The sequence below is a fragment of the Prionailurus bengalensis genome, chromosome D1, assembly GCF_016509475.1.
Source record: "Prionailurus bengalensis isolate Pbe53 chromosome D1, Fcat_Pben_1.1_paternal_pri, whole genome shotgun sequence".
Classification (NCBI taxonomy): Eukaryota; Metazoa; Chordata; class Mammalia; order Carnivora; family Felidae; genus Prionailurus; species Prionailurus bengalensis.
In genome coordinates, this window is record NC_057346.1 from 111,061,830 (window position 1) to 111,078,274 (window position 16,445).

Consider the following 16,445-nt stretch of genomic DNA (forward strand, 5'->3'; position numbering starts at 1 on the left):
ATCAATCGTAAATACTGTTATAAGGAGGAAGTAGCCACAGAAATAAAAAGATACAAAAAAGAGTGTTTTACAGAAACACAGAGGACAACTCTTCTTCTTGCTAGCCCTTCTCCACCAAAAACCGAAACAAAAAACTACACAGAGCACTCAGCTGGCTCTTTTGTTTTTATTTATTTTCAGCTGGCTCCTTTAAAGGTTCTGTACAAAAGAGTACGTTGGTTGTGGCCTTTTGATAACACTTTGGGACCCATAAATGAGAGACTGAGAAAGAATAATTCAGGAGCGCCTGGGTGGCTCAGCCGGTTAAGCGTCTGACTCTTGGTTTTTGACTCAGGTCATGATCTCGTGGTTCGTGAGCCTGCCTGGGATTCTCTCTCTTTCTCTCTCTCCCTCTCTCTCTCTGCCCCTCCCCTGCTCGTGCTCTCCATCTCTCAAAATAAACATGTTTATAATACTTATAAATGCTTTTATAAATTTATATAAATGTATATGTTTTTAAATAAACTTCTAAATATATCTATAAATGAACAAAATCTTAAAAAAAAATAAAGTATAGCCCATGTGATTACCTACTGAGCACATACGAATTATGAGAACTTAAAGAGACAAACGATTTTTAGCATTTTATGGTCTTCTCTAGCGCATCTTCAATTGCCCTGAGAGACACTCCAAAAGAATTCGATCTTCTGACTTTGTAAAATGGGACGGGACGACTTGAAGAACGTCGTTTGGAGACTAGACCCTCTAAGAAAGAGGCTCTCGGAAGGCACAAACCAGAGGACAGGCAAGGGGAAGACCGCAGAAGGCAGGCTCTTCCCAGGACCTCCTCAAAACTTACTTCTGATCCAGGGTAACCTGCTGCCCCCAGACCCCCCAGGCTTCCAAGTGCATTAGGCATAAGCACCCCAAGCGCTGACGTGTAATCCACACGCTTCCGCTTCCGGGAACAGCGCCCTCGCTTCCCCAGCTTGCAGGCGCCTCCCAAGGGCCCAGAGCTGCTGCTGATCCACCCCCCCCCCCGAAACCCCGCCCCATAAAGGTGTGGGGGAGGGGAGGGCACTGCCTGATAAGGACAAAGAAGAAAGTCTGTTTCTAACTCCGGCCAGAATATCAACAGAGCAAGGCGTTTCCAATAGAGCAGTATGCAGGAGGAAGCAGCTAAATACTTGAAGTGAGTTTCCAAGTCGAGCCCCATGAATGTCTACAATCACCCAGCCATTTTCTACTGAGGAAACAGAAGAGAGGGATTAGATTTGCCTGGGACAAAACAAAAACAAGCCCCCCCCCCCCCGCCCCAAGAAACAAAGGCCAAAGAGCCCATACATAACATTCTGAAATCTTCATCACTGCACTGTTCTAAGCCCAGCACAATCTGTAGCTGGTGCTACTTAACAAAAGCATTACAATTTTCTTTTTCAAAGGCATTTCTTGAAACCAAGAACTAAGAGAAAGAAATTAAAGCTGTAGAGAATGCTCCAACTTTCGGAGGACTCATACTATACCGTGCATCGGGTCTGTCACCTGGAAAGCAGACTGCTCCAGGCACGATCGCATGGGCAGCCTGCGGCAGAGAACACATAGGCACAGACAGCTCAAGTGGTACATCCCCCCCCACGTGCCCTTCAAGCCACCCAGCGCGCACATGCCTTCCCCAGGCGGGTGCGCTGCGCTCACGCCGCCGCTCCAGGGACCAGAAACCCGGACTGGCTTCGTGCTAGAAATCCCACACATTTAAGACCAGCAAGACAAACACATGTTGCATACGTCAAAATCAGACACAGCAGTCCGTGATTTCTTTAGTTATCAAAAGAAGGCACCAAAGCAGGTATGGAAGGGGCTACAGAGGGTGATCTGGCAACCACCTCTCGAGCATTAGCTGAAGAAACACTCGGTGAGACCAAATGGGAACACACACTACTGGAAAAATGTACTTTGGAGAGGCAAGTCTCACCACCTTAGGGAGAAGTAAAATCACACCACAAAGTACAAGGCGGTTTTTCAGAAGCAGGGTAAAAACAAGTCAAACTCACGATAATCCTAATATAATGAGAAAAAAATACACAGAGTTCCCAGTGTCCAGTTACTGGCGACACGAGCTCTCACAGTCTCTTGGGACCAAGCAGGGCTCTTCGTGAGGGAACGTGAGTCGCACGGTCTTTGCACGATGCAACCCTCGTTCCGGGGAGAATTGTTTGCGAGCAATTTCTCAGGGGCCAATAGGTGACTGTGAACGATCTATGGGCTGTTCCCGTGTCGGGTGTTTCCCATATTCTATTGTGGTTTAATTTCTATTTAAACTGGCATTAAGGGAAGACGACCTGCTTTCGGGTTTTAAAACAGACCGTGTCCCAGATTGCACTCTTTTGAGTCATTAACACATATCTGCGTTGTGCCTTGATGCCTTTCATTTTATTATGGGTTAGTACTCAAACAAGCATTAATATTAGCCTTCCCTCACTCAAAGAACACACAAAAACATTTTCCCAGACAACGCTCGAGGGATCTTTGATGTGTATCCCAGACGTTCATGCCTGTGAGACCGTTCAAAACGGCGAGGCCAGATCTCTCCATTCATGCACAGAAGGAACTGGCTCCACACAGTCGCTGTTCTGACCGAGGAACGGACAAAGCAATCCCCTGAGACTTCTGCCAACTGGTACAGGTGACACTGAATGAACAATACGTACTGACATTTGTGTCTTCCACAATTCGTGATAAATAAGCAAACGGGTTATTTGTAATCAGCCAAACTTGCTGCTTTGAAAAGGCCGCTGCTGGACGTCGCAGGGCTCGTGTTCCTTCCCAGTGTCAGAAAGGAAAAAAACCAAGTTACATTTACAGCCTGTGTCGTCGTTTCAAGCTCCTTCTAGCCGTTACATCTCTTCCCACAATGGCAGCGGCTGAACGGGTACTTCCGCCCAGCTTCTGTGAAACTATCCCACTTTGCTTCGGGGGTAATTTTACAGTGGAATCCGGTTTTCACCGTCTGTGCCACTGAGGAGACCGCCCCACTGAAGCGAAAGCTAGGCCGTGCGAAACAGACCCTGAGTTGTATCGATTACATGGACAGGTGCCGTTTTAAGACCAGACCGATACTTTTCTGCTCACAGTGTCTACGTTACAGAAACAGGGGCTGGGGGAGAACGATGTCTGGGGACGGAAACGGGAGGCTTTGTGCCGCCTGAACCCCCATGAGCTGCACCAAAGAGCAGTCGTGGCGCTGCTAGGATCTTGGACGTTCTGCAGCCCCAAGATGAAGACAAATGGAAAAGCTGAGCAACATCAAGTTATTTTAAGCCGGGTCACTTGCAAATAATAGTAAGTGTAAATCAAAGAAATACTTCTACTTAATATCTGATTCTGAGGTAAAAAAACCTCAAAAGCGTGTAAGGAGAAGGAGAAAGGGAAGGAAGGGACACACTCAACTCACCTGGCCCAGCGTGTCATTAAACAAAAAAGGACAGGTTGAGAAAACACACGGGACCATCATCACCTGTAGCTGTCAGTGAACGATTCGGAAGGAAGGAGCTTATACCAACCCGCCTCCAAGGATGCCGCAACTGTGTTTACGGCCGACCTCGGGGGTCCCGGATTACTTGCACACTGCACGTCCACGCACAGGCACGCGTGTGCTCTCCCCGCAGGCAGAGTACAGACGGGGAGAGCGCGACATTTGAGTTGTATGACATTTCTGTCTTTAATCGCTACATTTATGAGAGTAATGGCATTTGCTATTCAGGCGGGCTCGAGATTTGCTCAGCCACGTCTCTTCATCGATGCAAATCCTGACAAATCACTGTCAACGCTGGCAACTGCTTTGTTGGGGTGGAAACAGGAACCTCCTGGTAGACTCTACCTAACTGTCCTTCCACGACAGGGCCAGGTTCTTTCTGAAAAGCTGATCGGCGATAGGACTGAACCCACGCCCAGCAACAAAATAAATAAAGATACTTCACATCTGAGCTGAAAATACTGGAAAAGGTATTTAAGTTTGTGTGAAGTCCCTGGCACAGCATGGTGACAGCTCAGCTTCTGCGGCCCCGGGACCCAGGACCTGCTGCCTGGTTCGTGTCCCCCGGGCTCGAGCTCTGTCCCTACCCCCTTCTCTCTTGGGCAGTCGTTTCTCAGAGCCCCGGATTTGGTTCCCCCTGTTGTCAAGGTATTCAAATGACCAACACTTTAACAGTGGCCATTAATGTCTAAAATTCCACTGGCAACCAGTACCCCCGCCAAAACCTGGGTTTTGGGAACCAAAAATATTTATATTTGAGGCTGTAGGTTTCATATTTTTAGTAAGCTTGAACTTCAACCAAAAAAATGTTCCTGAAGTAAGGACTCAACCAAACGAGTATTTATGCTGAAAATGGGTTCTCTCCTATAATGCAAAGGAACAGCGTTTTTTCCAACAAAAAATGAGATTACTGTCTAATAAGTCAATCGTGGGACTGTAAACACATGCTTGCTGTCCAGTCAGTAAGCTGCTCACCTCCAGGTACAGCTTCTGCCCTGCATGGTGGATGCACCTTCAGGAACGGCAACTGGCATTTGCTGATAAGCATCATTAAGAAGCTAAATGTAGGGTGTCCCCCAGAAATTAGAATTATATGCAAAACATACTCCATTCTGTTAGTTTGGTAAGGGTTAACTCCACTTTGAGTAGCTTTATTCTATTTATTTTGAGTTACCTAAGAGGTTTTTTATTTGTTTTTGTAAAAATGAATAGGAAAATAGAATTGTTAAAACAAATTATATTTCCAGGGGTGCCTGGGTGGCTCTGTTGGTTGGGTGCCCGACTTCAGCTCAGATTATGATCTCACAGTTGGTGGGTTTGAGCCTTGCCTAGGGCTCTGTGCGAACAGCTCGGAACCTGGGGCCTGCTTCGGGTCCTCTGTCCCACTCTCTCTCTCTGCCCTTCCCCTGCTCACCTGCTCTCTCTCACTCTCTCTCAAAAATAAACAAACATTAAAAAAAATATCTATTTCCAGACATTTCTATTGCATTTAAGTACTATAAGGCAGTAATTCTACACTGCCAAAATTTCAAACAGGACAAAATATTAACTACTGATAGTGAATCTTTATTAGGGGGAAGAGACAACTGCTCAGTTCCAGGCTGTGCTGTCGGTGGCTTTTACTAAGTTACCCATCAGATAACACAGCACATTCTAGAGCTGCGCTGTCCAACATGGTAGCCACAGCTAGGTGTGACCACTGTAACTTAAATTAATTAAAATTTAAAATTCTAAGCCTTGGTCACACTTGCCACATTTCCCCATGTTTGATAGCCACGTGCGACCAGTGACCAGCAACCTAAACAGCACAGATCCCGAGCACTTCCCTCACCCCCGTCATCGAACTGTGGCTCCAGACAGAGCACAGAACCTGGCAACTGGCTTAGCCCAGCACCTGGAAGAGTGCATAGCACACGTTTAAAACACCCTTATTTAAGTTATAAATACAAATGAAAGCCTCATAAATCAGATTTAAACAATAGTCTATATCATACACAATTCCAGCAGCTGGTTTAATATTAAAGTATTTTAGGGGCACCTGGGTGGCCCAGTCAGTTAAGCATCCAACTCTTGATTTCGGCTCAGGTCATGATCTCACAGCCCATGGGATCAAGCCGTGAACAGTCATGCTGTTAGTGTGGAGCCTGCTTGGGATTCTCTCTTTCCCTCTCTCTCTCTCTGCCCCTCACCCACTTCTCTCTCTCTCTCTCAAAGCAAACATTTAAAAAAATATATATGTATATATGTGTATATATATATATGTATATGTGTATATATATATGTATGTATATATATATATGTATATATATATATTTAAAGTATTTTAAAAGTGCAGCTTAAATGGAAGCACACAAATAAACAGAAATGGGACATAATGGTTAGAAAATGTGAAAGTCCCCCAAAGAAAAAATGGCTACAGATTGATTTCTTTAAAAGTACCAAAAGGGGGGCACCTGGGTGGCTCAGTCGGTCGAACATCTGACTTCGGCTCAGGTCATGATCTTGTGGCTTGTGAGTTTAAGCCCCACGTCGGGCTCTGTGCTGACAGCTTGGAGCCTGGAGCCTGAAGCCTGCTTCGGATTCTGTGTCTCCCTCTCTCTCTGCCCCTCCCCACTCATGCTCTCTCTCTCTCAAAAATAAACAAAAATTAAGAAAAAATAAAAAAATAAAAGTACCAAAAGGACATCAACTGGGTTTTTCAAAAACTGTGCTTTAAAAGTACAACTTGGGGCGCCTGGGTGGCGCAGTCGGTTAAGCGTCCGACTTCAGCCAGGTCACGATCTCGCGGTCCGGGAGTTCAAGCCCCGCGTCGGGCTCTGGGCTGATGGCTCAGAGCCTGGAGCCTGTTTCCGATTCTGTGTCTCCCTCTCTCTCTGCCCCTCGCCCCTTCATGCTCTGTCCCAAAAATAAATAAACGTTGAAAAAAAAATTTTTTTTTAAATAAAAGTACAACTTGATGAAATGAAAAACTCAGCTGGGTGGTCAACATTAGAACCCTGCTGCCTGTGTACTGTCAGTAAGGGGCCGGGGTCCGCTGTGTGCTCCATCACAAAGAGGCCTCAGATCTCCTTGGGTGAACACACACAACTTGAACATATCATCTGGCTTCCAACTTTCAGATCCTCAGCACTGCACAGCTTGAAAACGCCGAGGAAAAACTATCCAATGAAAAGGCTCGGTCACGTTATGACACAGAGTACCGATTTTAACTATAATATTTCTGAACGTTACAACCAAATTATTGTAGGCATGGACATAATCTGCTTATCAGATTGAATTGAGACTAGTCTCTTAAAACAATGAGAAAATTATTCCCCGTTTTATGATGATCAAAATAGGCCCTTTCAAAGAAAATTTAAATGGATATCAAAATCCTACCACAGAAATATAGCAAATGAACATCTGTGTGTATGGTCAGTAAAATGGTAAATTCAGAGTATAAATAGTAAAGAAAAAAAAAAAAAAGCCAGACATTTGGCGTCTCCTACAATCGGTTAAGATGATTCAAAAAATAGGCACTTTAATTGAAAGTTAGATTCAATTTAGTAATACAAAAATTTAGAAAGATTATGAGTCTAACCAATTCAAAGTTTCAAAAAAATCTCGATGGGAGGTAGTTAATAAATAGAGCTCCACTGAGATCACACTTTGTCCACTGGAACTCCCTTGTACCCGTAAAACCTTTTGGATATGTAATTTAAAACAATACCTTTTCCACATTAGAATTTTACAACCCAGGTCTCAGCTAAAAATTTCAATGTGTGGAAAATCCAAGCATCATAACCACTACTAAAGATTTAACCAACATCATATTTCTTCTGGATATGAAGCTGAGAATATTTGTACTAGCATACTAATGAATTATAAGCAAAAACAGGAATTCAGAACATAACAGCATATAAGCAAAAAACCCAGTTGTGCAGCCGAATTAAAATAAAAGCAGTATGTAAAAAATAGTTTTAATAATACCGTTCAAGTATTTAAAATCTCTTTCCAGGTAATTCAAGAGAGAGGATGAAAACTGTTCACAGGGCCCTCCCGACCCCACACAGCCTACAAACTCACCATCTTTAAAATCGCCCCGTACAGCCGCAGGAGCACTTTCCGAGGCTCGTCACCAATGGTGGCCACGGTGTCAGGTAAGGAGCACTGGAACAGCATGTTACTGAGGCCACCTCTGTTGGAAGTAAGAGGACAGTAAGCATCGGTATTTTCAAGGTCAGCTAAACCTGCTTGGGCAACTATGGATGAGAAATCGGGGTCCCACGGGAACGGTTCTCATCGAAGTCTCCATCAACTCTTAGGATACACGCGGTATCAATGACAGGCTCCATGGTTTTTAGACCAATTCAGTCATTAAAAACAGGCAAATTCCCAACTTCTTCTTCTTAGATTAGCGCTGGGGGGGGAGTTTTGTCTAACTGCATGTGTGCGCCTGCACACGGTCGGTGCCTCTAGAGAATGACCTGGATGGAAGAGAACCCCCTGCAGCACTGGGAATAGAGCAAATCCCAGATGCGCTCTTTCAGGCCCATGTTCTTCCATGATCCAAAATTTCCGTTATATTCCCACAACGAGCAGGTTAAAATCTCGGGGCAATACTTAAACCACCTCCCCCAGGACCTTCCACTTGAAGTATATGTAGTTTCATGTTCTTAAAAATCTCTCAACCGGGGGTACCCCGGGGGTGTCAGTCGGTTGAGTGTCTAACTCTTGACTCCGGCTCAGGTCATGATCTCACAGTTTGTGAGTTCAAGCCCCACATCGGGCTCTGTGCTGACAGCTTGCAGCCTGGAGCCTGCTTGGGATTCTGTGTCTCCTTCTCTCTCTGCCCCTCTCCTGCTCGCGTTCTGTCTCTGTCTCTGTCTCTCTCTCACAAAAATAAACATTAAAAAAAAATTTTTTTTTTTTTTGATTTGCAACGTAACTGGTCCTTGGAGCACTCAGTGCAAAATGGGAGATCTCAGTACCCTGAAACTTGCACTCTATGAGAGAGACAAGAAACAATTCACAGGGGTCATTTAAAACAGAAAGGAACTGCCTTTGGGACAACGCACCTGCCCAGGTTGGACATGATCAGGTACAGAAGCAGAAGGTTAGTGAACAGAGGAATTGAGCTCAATGAAGAATACGAAATACAAGAAGCAACCCATTTGCAGCAGACGTCAGAGTCCCTCGGCCCTAGTTTTATCCACCTGGCAAATCTTAAGGAGCTATTCCATGAGTACAGCCCCCTGTTGGAAGCCAGGGTAACATAAACCTCAACTGTGTTCTGGGCCTTGCCCTCAGGAAACATCCTCTCTAGCGAAGGAAGCAGACATAAAACTGTCCGAATTCAAAGTCACAGGGCAGTGCGGGAGGCTACATGCTGCAGCACGTCCACACCTGCCTCGCAGAGGCTGCGGTATCTCGTGGCAGTAGGTGCAACTCTGGGAGGAAAAGTGACCAGCAGACCGAACCACAGTTTCTAGAAGGATATCTCCTGGTCACAGGAGTCCCCAGGTCTCTCCCTGCTCCATCCATAAAAAGCCCAGTCAAGCTACGCTCCCCAAGTGAGGCCAGAACACAAACCTAATTTACACCATCATGTGCACAATTACACAGGTATTACGAGCATACAATGACCAGGGCTGCCAAGAGCTACAAGATACGGACCAGGAGGCCGCGTGGGGCAGAAAGAGAACGGGGAGAAATTTTCATCTGGGGGTTCATGTTGGCAGATTGACGTTAACTAGCAATTTCGGAATTTCAGCTGTGGCATTCTCCTCCCTTTCCTCGGTAAACAAAGCCAGATTTTAGGCAGGCGGCAACGCGCCTGCCACGAAGACCGTATTTACCAGCTGCCTTTACAGGTACGTGCGCCCATGCGACCGGGTGCTGACAAATACAGCATAAAAGGAGGTGTCTGTGCGACTTGTGGAGGTCAACTTAAAACACACGCACGGGCCTTGCCCCTTTCTCCCTGTCCTTTCTCCTGCTGTCTGACACGGGCGACAGTGTGTCAAGTGGTAACTAAGCTCTGGTCTCTGAGTCCACATCCACCCTGCAGTTCTCCATTGTGGTGCCGGGCTGGGGCTCCACCGGTTACAAATCTCCTTTGCCAGCTGCTCCCAGTTAGGTCCGGCCAGCGGGGGTCCTGCAGGGAGGCAGGAAGGCAGGAGGAGGGAGATGTTGTGTCTGCCGGCTCTTCTTCTCCAAGCGCGGCAGGAGCAACAGCGGAAGCCCCGCTGCTTTCGCCAACACCGGCATCACCCAGGGTACCAGCTCGCAGGCCTGGGCCCTGGCTCCGGGCGGGGGGGGGGGGGGGGGGGGGGGGCCTGCAAGTTCTCAGATGCCAGTAGCAGCCCAGCAGCGCCCTCTCCATGGGGGCTGGGGGTTCCAGCTCCAGGGTCTCGTAACCTCAACCTCTTCCTTCTGTCCCTCAGCCCAGGGAAGGGGCTGCTTCCTGCAGTTCTGTGTGCCACTGGGTCCCATTTTTGCTTTTTGCGTTCTCCAGTACCTGTTCAGCCGATTCCCAATTCCCTACATTAAATTCTCTATGTTGAAATGTCTAGTGTTGTTTCCGCTTTTCTTGCCGGGATCTCGCCAGGCACATACAGCCAGAGCTTTAGCAGTTTCTTGGATCACGTCCTAGGAATGGCAGAGTAGTTAGCTGCGAGGAACCCGCATCCCCATCAAGCCCACGGAGCTGCCACACCTGCCCAGCCTGTCCACCTTTGTGTCCCTTTACACAAAAGGGAAATAAATCTCTGTGTTAAGTCATTGTTACTCTGGGGTTTTCCGTTAGAAGCAGCTAAACCTAATACCAACCGATCCAGCTGATCACACATCCACTTAATCGTGTTCTCCCAATCTGGAAACTCCTTACTCTGCTAAAAACTACCTCCTTATGGTTTAAGACCAAGTTCAAAGCCCAACCTCCTCAAGAAGCTTTCCCCATCTTCCCTGCTAGCTCCTTGAAGGCAGGGGGAATATCTCTCTTCAATACTCAAGGCTAGTGACCCCAAATGGTCAGTGCCCAATAAAGCTTCTCTGAAGATGACAATAACCAACAGCACTCTTGTCCCACTGAGTGTCTCTTCTCCAACTCCCTCCTGTTATGTGCACTGTCCTACTAGGTCTAGTGGGTTAGGCGTGGCTCCCTGACTAATGAGACTGTAGGCCCCCTAAGAGACAGTCCTGGGAGAAGGCATCATGCTGCAAGAAAGACCACTGGCTTCAGAGCCAGGGCTTCAAATCCCAGTTCTGACGCTTACTGTGGCAGCTGTGTGGTCTTGGGCACCTCGCTAAATCTCTCTGAGCCTCAGATTCACCCCCTCTGTAAAAGACTTGCACTTTCTTTAGTCATTTTAAGAGCTCCATGGGGCACCTGGGTGGCTCAGTTGGTGAAGCGTCTGACTCTTGATGTTGGCTCAGGTCATGATCTCATGGTTTGTGAGTTCAAGCCCCACGCCGGGTTCCATGTTGACAGTGTGGAGCCTGCTGGAGATTCTCTTTCTCCCTCTCTACCCCTTCCCCACGTGCTTTCTCTCTCAAAATAAATACACTTAAAAGAGAGAGAGAGAGAGAGAGAGAGAGAGAGAGAGAAAGAGAGAGCGCGCGCTTCTTGGGCTGCAGTGTTCAACAGGTGAGCTCAGTTCACTCTCCCTGCAGTCCTGCACGGTGGATGCCGATCCTGCCACCCATTCAGAGATGGGGAGACCAAACAGAGTGGGGGAGCACCAGGTGTCATGCTAAGCACATAGTAGGTGCTGTGCCAGCCACACAATCCCAAGAGCCTTACATCAGGATGAATCTGTACAAACTTGCATAAAACAAAGGTCTTTGTTTCCTGTGGCTGCTGTAACATACGACCACACACTTCATGGCTTAAAACAACACAAACTTATCTTACAGTTCTGGAGTTCAGATGCTAGGAAATAGGTCTTATGTGGCTAAAATCAAGATGTCGGCAGGGCTGAATATCAAAGGGACATACCACATTCCAGGAAACACATACAAAACGACTAAAAACAGATTGAGCTAGTTGAATTTCAAAGGACAGTGTTACTGGGGGGAATGAGGAATCAGGTGTGTAACCCGGGGACAGAGTTTCAGACCAGGAAGATGAAAGTGTTCCGGGATGGGTAGGGGCGACGGCTGCACAACAGTGCAAGCATCCTTAATTCCACCGACCTGCACACTTGAAAATGGTTAAAAAGAGTAAATTTCATGCTGTGTATATTTCACCACAATGTTTTATTTTTTTAAAGCTTATTTAATTTCTCCGTCCAACACGGGGCTCAAACTCACAACCCCGAGGTCAAGAGTTGCACGCTCTTCCAACTGAGCCAGCCAGGCACCCCTCACAATGTTTTTAAAAAGGAATGAAGTATTGACACCTGCTATGACATAAATGAATCTTTTTTAAATTTTTTTTTTTCAATGTTTATTTATTTTTGGGACAGAGAGAGACAGAGCATGAACAGGGGAGGAGCAGAGAGAGAGGGAGACACAGAATCGGAAACAGGCTCCAGGCTCTGAGCCATCAGCCCAGAGCCCGACGCGGGGCTCGAACTCACAGACCGCGAGATCGTGACCTGGCTGAAGTCGGACGCTTAACCGACTGCGCCACCCAGGCGCCCCGACATAAATGAATCTTAAACACATTATGCTCAGTGAAGGGTGCCTGGGTAGTTCAGTTGGTTGAGCGTCTGACTTCAGCTCAGGCCATAATCTAGCAGTTCATGAGTTCAAGCCCCGCACTGGGCTCTGTGCTGACGACTCAGAGCCTGGAGTCTGCTTTGGATTCTGTGTCTCCCTCTCTCTCTGCCCCTCCCTGGCTCTCACTCTGTCTCTCTCAAAAATAAACATTTGAAAAAAAAAAAACAAACATTATGCTAGGTGAAAGAAACCAGTCACATATTATGTGATTCCATTCATACAAAATGTCCAGAACCAGGAAATTTACAGACAGAAAGTAGACCCGTGAGTGCCTAGGGCTGAAGGGGCCAGCGTTTCCTTCCAAGATGATGGAAAATGTTCTAAAATTGGCTGTGGGAGGGGCACCTGGGTGGCTCAGTCAGTTGAGCATCTGACTTCGGCTCAAGTCATGATCTCACGGTTCATGAGTTCAAGCCCCACATTAGGCACACTGCTGTCAGCAGAGAGCCCACTTCGGATCCTCTGTCCCTCTCTCCCTGCGCGCCCCAGCTCCCCCGCCCTGCTTGCAGTCTCTCAAAAGTGAATAAGACATTTTTTTTAAAAGGTAGCTATTTTTACAAAGGACTATGGGATGACGGTTGCCCACACCTGCGAATATACCAACCGATACATATGCTTTGAATGGGTGAATTGTATGGTATGTGAACTATATGTCAATAAAGCACTTTTTGAAAAAGAAAAATGACTTTTTTCCTATGGAATGATTTTCCCCTAACCAATTAAAAACTTGAATGTGTTTCTACAAAAACAATATTTCCCCACATGTAAACAAAAGTCATATTTAAGAACTTTTTCAGTATCTTATTTAACAGAAAACAATCATGAGTCCCTGGGAATCTTCACAAGAATAAAGACCTCTTCTCCCAAAAAGGCAAATCAGTTGCCACCCCAGTGAGGGAAGAAGACAGACCAGGGGAACCCAAGGCTCGGACTTCCCCCAAGTGAACCTTGACGCACACGGAAAGGTGTGGAGAGGATCGAAGGAGCCTTGACCTTTCTTCTCGACTCAGGGCAACGCCTCTAATGGGCAGCTTATCAGAGCCGCCCTGCCACACAGGCTCCTGGCTACCAGGCGAGAGAACAGGCATTCCATCAGTTAAAAGCCCTTGTTTTCCTTCCTGTCACACACTCTTGAGACTTCAGTCAACAGCGGGAGCAAACAGATGAGCTACTGTTCTACACTGTGTGACTCATTTCAAAGTTTAATCCCGTACTCCTAGAGGAGGCAGGCCGGCCAGCTGGGCCAGAAACAAGTCCACAACCTGGAAACCCTTCATCTCCTGAATTGTCTGTAGCCCCTGTTGCTCAATAGGCCGTAGCGGGAGGAAGTAAACCGTTGGTTATTTTGTAGTGACTAGCAAGATAAAGGAAACAAGGTCATTACCATGGATGACCCAAACTGGGAGAAACCACGTAGACAAAAACCCAGTTACCAACGGAGCCAAACAACACGACCAGGAACAAGAAGATATGTTGGGAAGATATGCCCTAGACATGGCAGCAAGACTACAACAGCCCCATGACCGTGTAATTTGTCAAGATATTCTCCGAAGTAAAATCCCAGAAACTCTCAAGGGTTCAAACAAGTGGCAGAACAGCTTTACGAGAAACACACGTGTCATAGTCGAACTCTGGGGACACTCACGTAAGCAAAAATATCAAATCAAACAAAACGAACACATTCATCTCACAGTCGACACATGGAAGCAACCCACAGCGGGTAGCAACCTGGACGGCGCCGCTGGCGGGCACCCTCACCAGGCCGCGTGCCCGTAACCCATCCTGCGCGCAGGCCTCTGACACAGAGCCCACGGACTAACGGGTGGAACAAAGTGCTTAAATCAGACATTAAAATAACCATCTCAATTTCTCTTGATATATAGCTAATCAAGAAACGACTTACAACGAAGAACAGTGACTTCTCTAATGGCAGCACACGTGGGAACGAAAAGGATAGAAAAGCCACGCAGTAACAAAGCAAAGAAACCCCCACCAAGCTGAAGCCCGACGGCTAAGGGGTTTCTGTGCTAAAGAAAGTAGTTTGTGAAAAGAAAGCCACACAGCAGCCCCTTTCTAGAAAGCAGCGCCGTGCTGCTTCCACCACACTGGCTCTGAAGGTCGACCTCCCCACCACAAGCAATAAAGAACTCAGGTGACCTGGGCATGTTTTTAAAGACGCAGCTTTTATCAGTGTTACCGGACCAACTAAAGGAGGCTGCTTATGACGTGCAGTAAATCGTGTGCCTTTCGGATTTCAGAATTCGTGTTCCAAAAAATGTTGTTAATACGGATCTTAAAGACTCCCAAAATAAGAAATATAACAAGTTACCCAAAGTCTATCACTCGAACATGACGACTTTGAACATTCTGGGTTGTTGTTTCGTTTTTTAAGTAGGCTCCATGCCCAACATGGGGCGTGAACTCAGGATCCTGAGATCAAGAGTCACACGCTCTATCCACCGAGCCAGCCAGGCGCCCCTACACATTCTGGGTTTTTTATTTGCCATTTTCCTAAGCTCCTCTTTTCCTACTTCTTTCTTGTTATTAAAATTCGGACCACACTCTAATGTTCCTTTTCCATTACATTACGAACATTTTCCATCAATTCATCATTTAAAACACAATTTTTAATCATGCATACAATTTCATCTTAAAGACTGAGCATGGTGTATTTAGCCAAGGGCGGACTGCTGGAGATGGCGGGCTTCTATATAACTGTTCACTTCTATTCATAACTCTATAGTACGAACACCTGTACATCAACAACCTTTACGCACAATCTGACGAGACCCTTTAGTTGCAGCTGGCTTTTCTGGGTCAAAGGACACTAACATCTTAAAATTCTTGCTGCCCATTGCCAAAGTATCCTACATATAAGCCACTCACTCGTCCTCGCCTTTTAGCACATCACAACTCCTGCCTCACAGTCTTGACTGACTTATCAATGAAAAGTTGATATATCAAAATATTACTTTCTAGAAACATCAATTTGCTAGTGAGAACTTATTTTTTTAAGGCTACAATATACAGGAAGTTAACAAAGGCTAGGAAAAATTTTAAAGTTAAAAAACTTGCACAGGAAATATTTGTAGGTACATCAATACAGACAAAAAAAGTTATTAAATAAACTATAAAACATGCTGAGAGCTAGCAGCTTTATTTAAATGACTTCTTGGCAACAAGCATCAATGATTTTCCCCCCAACTGATAAATGTCAATTCATTACTCTCCCCAGAAAGCCATAAAATTAATTGCACTAACCACTGTGAGGAGAAGAGAAAATCAGAAAATGTAAACTAGCAGTTAATCTAAAAATTTAGTTGACTCAGAAATGGGTCAAAGATACTATGTCACAGTAGGCAACATACTAATCAACAATTACTTTTTTTTATCAACAATTATTAAAAAGAGCCTTGAGAAACCCTACAAAACCATTTCAAAACAGAAACCACTCCATGTAACACTAACATCGGATACCTGATGCTACTCGCTCTCAAAGTGCCTTATGGCAAAAAACATCAACCATGCCTTCTTAGCATGAAAGGTCTTCCTGACATAGAAGCCTACATGGCAACAGGTTGCATGTAGTCAGATATGAACGACAATATCCCCAAACACACAGGATTACTAATTCTCCTACATGTCAGCTATTCTATTACAACTCCACCTACCACAAAAAATACTCTAATGCTTGGGGCGCCTGGGTGGCTCAGTTGGTTAAGCGTCCAACTTCGGCTCAGGTCATGATCTCACAGTTTGTGGGTTCAAGCCCTGCGGCGGGCTCTGTGCTGACAGCTCAGAGCCTGGAGCCTGGAGCCTGCTTCGGATTCTGTGTCTCCCTCTCTCTCTGCCCCTCCCCTACTCGTGCTCTGTCTCTCTCTGTCTCAAAAATAAATAAAACATTTAAAAAAAAATTTTTTTTAATACTCTAATGCTTTAGCACTTAAACCACACACAGGTTATATAAGATTTCAATTATAAAGACCTGATCTTTAGATCACCATCTTATTTCAGGATGAAACAAAGAGAATTTTAACACCAATTCAGAATGATGGTTATTTCTGGGCAAAGGAAGGAACCTGAGGCCAATTAAGCAGAGTGTTCCAATTTGATAAAGTTCTTCTACTTTTGAATTCTTTACTACTTTCTAAATGTTTGTAATTTTTAATTAAGAGCTAATGTCACATACTTCATGGCATCTAATACACAATCAACAACATACACTGTAACA

The 16,445-nt window shown here is 45.8% G+C and overlaps 1 protein-coding gene across 14 annotated transcripts in view; it reads right to left on the reverse strand.

Moving 5' to 3' along the window:
* CHKA (choline kinase alpha) overlaps positions 1-16,445 on the reverse strand; it is a 61,671-nt gene that overhangs the window by 28,194 nt on the left and 17,032 nt on the right. For all 14 annotated transcript variants that reach the window (XM_043581856.1, XM_043581854.1, XM_043581850.1 and 11 more), the window contains exon 2: positions 7,577-7,688. In XM_043581856.1, coding sequence (XP_043437791.1) covers positions 7,577-7,688 — 112 coding nt within the window. The remainder of the gene's footprint in view (positions 1-7,576; positions 7,689-16,445) is intronic.